This window comes from Coregonus lavaretus (assembly GCF_964263955.1).
Source record: "Coregonus lavaretus genome assembly, contig: HAP1_SCAFFOLD_1713, whole genome shotgun sequence".
NCBI lineage: Eukaryota > Metazoa > Chordata > Actinopteri > Salmoniformes > Salmonidae > Coregonus > Coregonus lavaretus.
Window position 1 is genome coordinate 42,708 of NW_028164245.1, and position 9,879 is coordinate 52,586.

At 49.9% G+C, this 9,879-nt stretch overlaps 1 protein-coding gene across 1 annotated transcript in view; it reads right to left on the reverse strand.

Annotated features, from left to right (window-relative positions):
- Positions 1-1,960, reverse strand: part of LOC311117285 (asparaginyl-tRNA synthetase-like) — a 28,722-nt gene extending 26,762 nt beyond the window's left edge. Inside the window, exons 1-2 of the mRNA XM_084192257.1 lie at positions 1,254-1,960; positions 118-227 (exon numbers count right to left, since the gene is read on the reverse strand). Coding sequence (XP_084048383.1) covers positions 118-227; positions 1,254-1,379 — 236 coding nt within the window. The 5' untranslated portion in view covers positions 1,380-1,960. The remainder of the gene's footprint in view (positions 1-117; positions 228-1,253) is intronic.
- Between the last annotated feature and the right edge of the window lie 7,919 nt (positions 1,961-9,879).

Sequence of the window (9,879 nt, forward strand, 5' to 3'; positions counted from 1 at the left end):
AGCCTACAGGTACGTCCTTACCTGTGCAACATAGCCTACAGGTACGTCCTTACCTGTGCAACATAGCCTACAGGTACGTCCTTACCTGTGCAACATAGCCTACAGGTACGTCCTTACCTGTGGTTGAGCTCTGAGCTGGCCACTACTTGTAGAGACTGAAGGGAGCTCCCGTCATTCACATGGAGGAACAGATTCTCCTTCTGGGGTCTCACAGAGCGAACCCAGCCCTAGGATATCAGAGGGTCACAGTGGTGTAAAGTACTTAAGTAAAAATACTTTTAAATACTACTTAAGTCGTTTTTTGGGGGTATCTGTACTTTACTATTGATATTTTGACAACTTTTACTTGACTACATTCCTAAAGAAAATAATGTACTTTTTATTCTATACATTTTCCCTGACATCCAAAAGTACTCATTACATTTCGAATGCTTAGCAGGACAGTAAAATGGTCAAATTCACACACTGTAAATGATGTCTGAGTGTTGGAGTGTGCCCCTGGCTACACATAAATAAAAAATACAATGGTGCCGTCTGGTTTGCTTAATATAAAGGAAATTATTTATACTTTTAATACTTAAGTATATTTTAGCAATTACATTTACTTTTGATACTTAAGTATATTTAAAACCAAATACTTGTAGTTTTTTGCTGGGTGACTCACTTTTACTTGAGTCATTTTCTATGAAGGTATCTTTACTTTTATTCAAGTATGACAATTGGGTCGTTTTTACATTTACATTTTAGTCATTTATCAGATCTCTTATCCAGAGCGACTTACAGTTAGTGCATTCATCTTAAGATAGTTAGGTGAGACAACCAAATATCACAAGCGTATACAGTACATTTTTACATCACTGAAGGGGACAGTACATTACATTATAGACTTTGACCAGCCCTGAGTTGAATAGCTAAATACAGCAGCCTATATTCAATCATTGAGTAATTACAAATGTAATATTGGTCCTCTGTAGCTCAGCTGGTAGAGCATGGCACTTGTAACGCCAAGGTAGTGGGTTCGATCCCCGGGCCCACCCATACGTAAAAATGTATGCGCACATGACTGTAAGTCGCTTTGGATAAAAGCATCTGCTAAAATGGCATATTATTATTATTATTATTATTATTATATTTGGAAATGAATGCTACACGGTAGCAGTGATGACCACTGAGTAGCAGACCTCCGAGGACATTCGTTCATTCACTTACTACTCATTCATTCATTCATTTGACCGTAGACACAATTACAATACCTGCACTTTGATTTTTGTTCCCACTTCTAAACTTGAGATTGCTTCGCATATTCGGAGCTTTCTGGGTGTCTTCTGGCAGTAATGTCGACATGCTTCAGTCAACCACAACACGTTAGCTCGCAACATTGTTACTACACGCCTCTAAACTGCAACGTTTAACAAATAAATAGTTTAGTTACAGACGCTAGATTATATATTATGTAGTTACAATTACTAAAAATGCTGAAGAGGATTTTCTTCATTTTGCCTGTAACATTTCGGTGCGTACAACGTTAGTTGACATTCACGTTGTCCCCGTGCTTCCTGCCTGAAGCTCACTTCCGGTTTGGGTGTCTGGCTGCTGGTGGGATCCGACTAAACAATTCCTCCCGATATTGATACAGATAACGCGAGATCACATTTCCAGCATGGCCGATACCAGACCTCCCTTGCCCGCCATAGGAAGCAAAATGGGAATTAATTAATAATAAGTGAGCATTGCATTTGCAGCACCTTAATTAATAAAAATATTTTTTTTTAAACGTAAAAAGTCAACTCTGAACGAGCTCCGGCAACTCGTGGCCCAGCTGGCTGCTGGCTCACCCGATTAGGGTAGGCCGTGATTGTAAATAATAATTTATTCTTAACTGACTTGCCTAGTTAAAAAATTTATAAAATGGACAACAATCACCACATCGCTAGCCGGCGGACGCGTTGCGGGTCGACACGGGTGCGTTCATTGCTAGGCTGCGGATGCAGGTCGACACGGGTGCGTTCCAGGTGGACTTCATTGCTTCTTAATTTCTGGGTGTATTGCAACGTTTGGATAGTTAACATAACAGATTAGCATAACTAGTTCAGATTATTTGGTGAGTTATTGGCCTCTACTTTTATTTAATTTTGTACAAATCCCAAATCACCTCTGTTCCCGTAGAGCTACCATCCTGTAGGTTTTCGCTCCAAACCCAGTAGTAACTAACGTGATTCAGCTTATAAACCAGTTAGTTAGGTGCGCTAGATAAGGGTTTGAAGAAAAACCTACACTCCCATTCAAATCCAGAATCCTATACTGGATTTCTCAAGATTTCCAAAACGATTCAACGAGACAAGATTTGGAAGGATGGCCGCATGAGGCTAGTGTTGAACATATCAGCTAACCACACAATCAGGTGGTGTTCCTGCCTGATTACGTTGAAGACGTTGCGTTGCATCAACCAATGGTTGAGCGCCACGTCATCGACCGTCGGGCATTACATTGCTATATCATATATCATAGGCCCCCTGTAGCTCAGTTGGTAGAGCATGGCGCTTGCAACACCAGGGGTTGTGGGTTTGATTCCCACGGGGGGCCAGTATGGAAAATGTATGCACTCACTAACTGTAAGTCGCTCTGGATAAGAGCATCTGCTAAAAGACTAAAATGTAAATGTAAATATGATGTGGTTAGCTGGTATGTTAAACACCTGTCCAAGCTTTGCGAGATCTGGCAGCCGTCTACAATGTAGTCAGGCAGGAATGCGACCCATATGATATAGCAACCTAATGCCCGACTGCTCAGTCGATGACGTGCTATGCAACTATTGGTTGATGCAATGGATTATCTGCAATTTGGTCAGGGCCTGGAACATCACCCTCTGAATCAGGTATGTTAGGTTGGGGTTGGACTGAATACCCACAGGAGGGTGGATCTCCAGGAAGAGGGTTAGGTAGCTCCGTTGTAACCTGTGTAAGTACTAGGTCGTATTTATTGGTGCGGACCGTAGCAAAACTCCCTTGCAATGAAAAAGTAAAAACAAGCGTTTCTTATAGGACAAGTTCAGGTAGTCCCTTGCAGTTTCAGTCCGTTTTCATTCTGTTTGGTGCCTAGTGAATACGACCCTGTACGGCCTCCAACCAAGTCCCAGGCTTTTGTGGGCACACTGCCCCACGGCGGCTCATTTGCAGTTCTATAGTTTTTGTTTTGTTTTTTTTGCGTAGAGCGCAGCCTCGCGCATTGGTCGTTGACCGATAGCCGACCCAGATTGTACTTTACGAATTCAGGAAGACTGCCACTGCTCACAAGAAAGATCAGAAGGAATGATGTGACGGCCTGGTCGTGGTCTCCCATCTCCTGTAGTGTCTTTAGACTGTACACTGGTCGCAGCAAGACATTTTATTGCCACACAGTCAGAGTTGGTGGTCATTGCTTTTGGTACAGCATGATAGGTTAAAACTCTCACACGGTTTTAGTTTGAATTTATTAGTAGACAAGTAGAACATGTTAAGGCACAATGTGAATTGCATTGACTCTTAAACTGCAAGAGACAAAACAATACAGAACAGCCAGGAAAATAACCTCTCTCTCAACGTCAACAAAACGAAAGAGCTGATCGTGGACTTCAGGAGACAGCAGAGGGAGCACGACCCTATCCACATCGACGGGACCGCAGTGGAGAAGGTGAAAAGCTTTCCTCTGCGTACACATCACTGACAATCTGAAATGAAATTCGGCTTGGCCCCCCTTTCCTGATCAAAGAGAGGTTTTGAAAACCTTATTTGACCAGTGAATGACCAGGAGAGGCAGCCATCAGAACTGGACTGTCGGAGAGTGTGGTGGAGGGGAGGGTCATTAATGTTCTGTTTTGTATTCTGTGAACATCAGAAAGGGTTTTGTCTTTTTGTAATATCTCCCTGGGTTCTGAGCAAAACATTTGGCTTAGGACTACTTAGGACACTTCCTATGGCCTTACTGATGATTCAGCTTTTATATAAGACATTCATTGAAAGCATCTTAACCTTCTGCTTCGTTGGGTGGTATGGTTCGGCAGTGTCAAGTCTCAAAGCATCCCATCACTCTACAAATCAAGAACCATCCATAAATCCAGAAAAATTTACTAAGACACACTCACTATATGACCAGTACCAGGTATAAAAAACGCTGAGTTTGTGGAGCAATATTTTTGTGTCTACTCTTTTAATAAAAATATTTTAAAAATATGCCATTTAGCAGACTCTTTTAATAAACTATTATGACAATTACTCTGATTTGAAAATGTGATGCAGTATTCTTTACTATTGTGTTGTCTTACATTTTACAATCACATTTACGTCATTTAGCAGACGCTCTTATCCAGAGCGACTTACCGTTAGTGAGTGCGTACATTATTATTATTTTTAATACCCCCGTGGGAATGAAAGAAGGAAACTGTCCCAGAGTCAAGCTGTCCCTAAAAAAAAAAAAAAGTTATGTGTCAGCTTACAACCTGTTTATGAGGGACCACCTTAGAGCAAAAGGTTTGTGCAGGTTTGCCTTTACTTACCTGTTTGCAATTACAAGAGCAAGGCGGGCATTCATCTGACTCATATTTCTACTTCGTTTCAACAAGTAAATGTTTTGTTGTAGTTGATGGAATAGATAAAACAATGTCACTGACATTGTCATGTTTTCTGTTGTCTGTCAGTAGTTATGGCGGGTACACAGGTCAAAGGGCAGGCATTACCACCTGCCACAGAAGCCCATTACAGTGAGGAGGCAGACAAGCTACAGGCAGGAGGTCAGGAGCTGAAGGCGAACCTGAAGGCCTTACGTTCCATATATGGCTGTGGCTGCCAAGAAGGTGGTCATTGAAGTAGAGGGCATGGACCAACTATCTTCCATTTTGGAGGCAGGCAGGCCGTGGCATCAAGTTCACAATAAGTAAGATGCAGTGGATGCTCTCTACAATATTTCAATGCAGAATTGTAACGTCTTGGTCATTGAGATGAACAACATTGACATGTACACTACAGGCAGTGACTTGGAGGTTGGGCTGAGACAGGAGGTTGGGCTGAGGCAGGAGGTTGGGCTGAGACAGGAGGTTGGGCTGAGGCAGGAGGTTGGGCTGAGGCTGAGACAGGAGGTTGGGCTGAGGCAGGAGGTTGGGCTGGAGCTGGAGCTGGAGGTTGGGCTGAGACAGGATGTTGGGCTGAGACAGGAGGTTGGGCTGAGGCAGGAGCCGGAGGTTGGGCTGAGACAGGATGTTGGGCTGAGACAGGAGGTTGGGCTGAGGCAGGAGCTGGAGGTTGGGCTGAGACAGGAGGTTGTGCTGAGGCTGGAGCTGGAGGTTGGGCTGAGGCAGGATGTTGGGCTGAGACAGGAGGTTGGGCTGAGGCAGGAGGTTGGGCTGAGACAGGAGGTTGGGCTGAGACAGGAGGTTGGGCTGAGACAGGAGGTTGGGCTGAGGCTGGAGCTGGAGGTTGGGCTGAGGCAGGAGGTTGGGCTGAGACAGGAGGTTGGGCTGAGACAGGAGGTTGGGCTGAGACAGGAGGTTGGGCTGAGGCAGGAGGTTGGGCTGAGGCAGGAGGTTGGGCTGAGACAGGAGGTTGGGCTGAGACAGGAGGTTGGGCTGAGGCAGGAGGTTGGGCTGAGGCAGGAGGTTGGGCTGAGGCAGGAGGTTGGGCTGAGGCTGGAGCTGGAGGTTGGGCTGAGACAGGAGGTTGGGCTGAGGCAGGAGGTTGGGCTGAGGCAGGAGGTTGGGCTGAGGCAGGAGGTTGGGCTGAGACAGGAGGTTGGGCTGAGGCAGGATGTTGGGCTGAGGCAGGAGGTTGGGCTGAGACAGGAGGTTGGGCTGAGGCAGGATGTTGGGCTGAGGCTGGAGCTGGAGGTTGGGCTGAGACAGGAGGTTGGGCTGAGACAGGAGGTTGGGCTGAGACAGGAGGTTGGGCTGAGACAGGAGGTTGGGCTGAGACAGGAGGTTGGGCTGAGACAGGAGGTTGGGCTGAGGCAGGAGGTTGGGCTGAGACAGGAGGTTGGGCTGAGGCAGGAGGTTGGGCTGAGGCAGGAGGTTGGGCTGAGGCAGGAGGTTGGGCTGAGACAGGAGGTTGGGCTGAGACAGGAGGTTGGGCTGAGGCAGGAGGTTGGGCTGAGGCAGGATGTTGGGCTGAGGCAGGAGGTTGGGCTGAGGCAGGAGGTTGGGCTGAGGCAGGAGGTGGAGGTTGGGCTGAGACAGGAGGTTGGGCTGAGACAGGATGTTGGGCTGAGGCAGGAGGTTTGGCTGAGGCAGGAGGTGGAGGTTGGGCTGAGACAGGAGGTTGGGCTGAGACAGGATGTTGGGCTGAGGCAGGAGGTTGGGCTGAGGCAGGAGTTTGGGCTGAGACAGGAGGTTGGGCTGAGGCAGGAGGTTGGGCTGAGGCTGGAGCTGGAGGTTGGGCTGAGGCAGGAGGTTGGGCTGAGGCTGGAGCTGGAGGTTGGGCTGAGACAGGAGGTTGGGCTGAGACAGGAGGTTGGGCTGAGGCAGGAGGTTGGGCTGAGGCAGGAGGTTGGGCTGAGACAGGATGTTGGGCTGAGGCTGGAGCTGGAGGTTGGGCTGAGACAGGAGGTTGGGCTGAGGCAGGAGGTTGGGCTGAGACAGGAGGTTGGGCTGAGGCAGGAGGTTGGGCTGAGGCAGGATGTTGTGCTGAGGCTGGAGCTGGAGGTTGGGCTGAGACAGGAGGTTGGGCTGAGGCAGGAGGTTGGGCTGAGGCAGGATGTTGGGCTGAGGCTGGAGGTTGGGCTGAGGCAGGAGGTTGGGCTAAGGCAGGATGTTGGGCTGAGGCAGGAGGTTGGGCTGAGGCAGGATGTTGGGCTGAGGCTGGAGCTGGAGGTTGGGCTGAGACAGGATGTTGGGCTGAGGCTGGAGCTGGAGGTTGGGCTGAGACAGGAGGTTGGGCTGAGACAGGAGGTTGGGCTGAGGCAGGATGTTGTGCTGAAGCTGGATCTGGAGGTTGGGCTGAGACAGGAGGTTGGGCTGAGGCAGGAGGTTGGGCTGAGGCAGGATGTTGGGCTGAGGCTGGAGGTTGGGCTGAGGCAGGAGGTTGGGCTGAGGCAGGATGTTGGGCTGAGGCAGGAGGTTGGGCTGAGGCAGGATGTTGGGCTGAGGCTGGAGCTGGAGGTTGGGCTGAGACAGGAGGTTGGGCTGAGGCAGGAGGTTGGGCTGAGACAGGAGGTTGGGCTGAGGCAGGAGGTTGGGCTGAGGCTGGAGCTGGAGGTTGGGCTGAGGCAGGAGGTTGGGCTGAGGCTGGAGCTGGAGGTTGGGCTGAGGCAGGAGGTTGGGCTGAGGCAGGAGGTTGGGCTGAGGCTGGAGCTGGAGGTTGGGCTGAGGCTGGAGCTGGAGGTTGGGCTGAGGCAGGAGGTTGGGCTGAGACAGGAGGTTGGGCTGAGGCAGGAGGTTGGGCTGAGGCTGGAGCTGGAGGTTGGGCTGAGGCAGGAGGTTGGGCTGAGGCAGGAGGTTGGGCTGAGGCAGGAGCTGGAGGTTAGGCTGAGGCAGGAGGTTGGGCTGAGGCAGGAGGTTGGGCTGAGGCAGGATGTTGGGCTGAGGCTGGAGCTGGAGGTTGGGCTGAGACAGGAGGTTGGGCTGAGGCAGGATGTTGGGCTGAGGCTGGAGCTGGAGGTTGGGCTGAGGCAGGAGGTTGGGCTGAGACAGGAGGTTGGGCTGAGACAGGAGGTTGGGCTGAGGCTGGAGCAGGAGGTTGGGCTGAGGCAGGATGTTGGGCTGAGGCTGGAGCTGGAGGTTGGGCTGAGGCAGGAGGTTGGGCTGAGGCAGGAGGTTGGGCTGAGGCAGGAGGTTGGGCTGAGACAGGAGGTTGGGCTGAGGCAGGAGGTTGGGCTGAGGCTGGAGCTGGAGGTTGGGCTGAGGCAGGAGGTTGGGCTGAGGCTGGAGCTGGAGGTTGGGCTGAGACAGGAGGTTGGGCTGAGACAGGAGGTTGGGCTGAGGCAGGAGGTTGGGCTGAGGCAGGAGGTTGGGCTGAGACAGGAGGTTGGGCTGAGGCTGGAGCTGGAGGTTGGGCTGAGACAGGAGGTTGGGCTGAGACAGGAGTTTGGGCTGAGGCAGGATGTTGTGCTGAGGCTGGAGCTGGAGGTTGGGCTGAGACAGGAGGTTGGGCTGAGGCAGGAGGTTGGGCTGAGGCAGGATGTTGGGCTGAGGCTGGAGGTTGGGCTGAGGCAGGAGGTTGGGCTGAGGCAGGATGTTGGGCTGAGGCAGGAGGTTGGGCTGAGGCAGGATTTTGGGCTGAGGCTGGAGCTGGAGGTTGGGCTGAGACAGGAGGTTGGGCTGAGGCAGGAGGTTGGGCTGAGACAGGAGGTGGAGGTTGGGCTGAGACAGGAGGTTGGGCTGAGGCAGGAGGTTGGGCTGAGGCAGGAGGTTGGGCTGAGACAGGAGGTTGGGCTGAGACAGGAGGTTGGGCTGAGGCAGGAGGTTGGGCTGAGGCTGGAGCTGGAGGTTGGGCTGAGGCAGGAGGTTGGGCTGAGGCTGGAGCTGGAGGTTGGGCTGAGGCAGGAGGTTGGGCTGAGGCAGGAGGTTGGGCTGAGGCTGGAGCTGGAGGTTGGGCTGAGGCAGGAGGTTGGGCTGAGGCAGGAGGTTGGGCTGAGGCAGGAGGTTGGGCTGAGGCTGGAGCTGGAGGTTGGGCTGAGGCAGGAGGTTGGGCTGAGGCAGGAGGTTGGGCTGAGGCAGGAGCTGGAGGTTAGGCTGAGGCAGGAGGTTGGGCTGCACCAGGACCTGTGTCTAATTCCCAAGAGGTTGGTAATAATATATGCATGTACACTGAGTATACAAAACATTAAGAACACCTGCTCTTTCCATTACACAGACTGACCAGGTGAATCCAGGTGAAGGCTATGACCCCTTATTGATGTCACTTGTTAAATCCACTTCAATCAGTGTAGATGAAGGGGAGGAGGCAGGTTAAATAATAATTTCTAAGCCTGGAGACAATTGAGACATGGATTGTGTATGTGTGCCATTCAGAGGGTGAATGGGCAAGACAAATTATTTAAGTGCCTTTGAACGGGGTATGGTAGTAGGTGCCAGGCAAACCAGTTTGAGTGTGTCAAGAGCTGCAACACAGCTGGGATTTTTATGCTCAACAGTTTCCCGTGTGTATCAAGAATGGTCCACCACCCAAAGGACATCCAGCCAACTTGACACAACTGTGGGAAGCATTGGAGTCACCATGAGCCAGCATCCCTGTGGAACGCTTTCGACATCTTGTAGAGTCCATGGCCCGACGAATTGAGGCTGTTCTGAGGGAGAAAGGGGGGTGGTGCAAAGCAATACTAGGAAGGTGTTCCTAATGTTTTGTGAACTCAGTGTAATTGTATGTTATGAATGATGCTTGGCTTAGTTCAATACTAAATTCCAGATAAACAACAGCACTGCACCTGACTCTGCACAGCAAATGTGTACTGCATGATAAAATAGTAAAATATTAAACAGTAAATGTAGTCATTGACCAGAATCTTTGCTGGCATAGAAAGAGTCGGTTCAGAATTAGGAATTGGGTAAATGTGTGGAAACTCATTTACCACACTACGTAATGAATGAGGTGTTTCAGTGCACACACTATATTAAAAACATTTTCAAAATGTACTGTGAATGTAGCCAACAAGTCAACCTGTATTTTGTCTTTGATTATGGAGAACATACTTTATTACCTTACAATTTATCACTTTGTAATTGTGTCTCTGTATTTCTTTTCTTCCAGACATACACAGAAATCCTTGCAGTTGCAATGAACTCCATTATTACTTAGCCACAATGAATTGTTTTTTTAATTAAAAATGTTTTTATTCAACATTGTGTTGGGTGTAATTACATTGATAGATCTAGTGAACATTGGATAAGCAACACTGAACTGCACTGGTTGGGCGTGATTG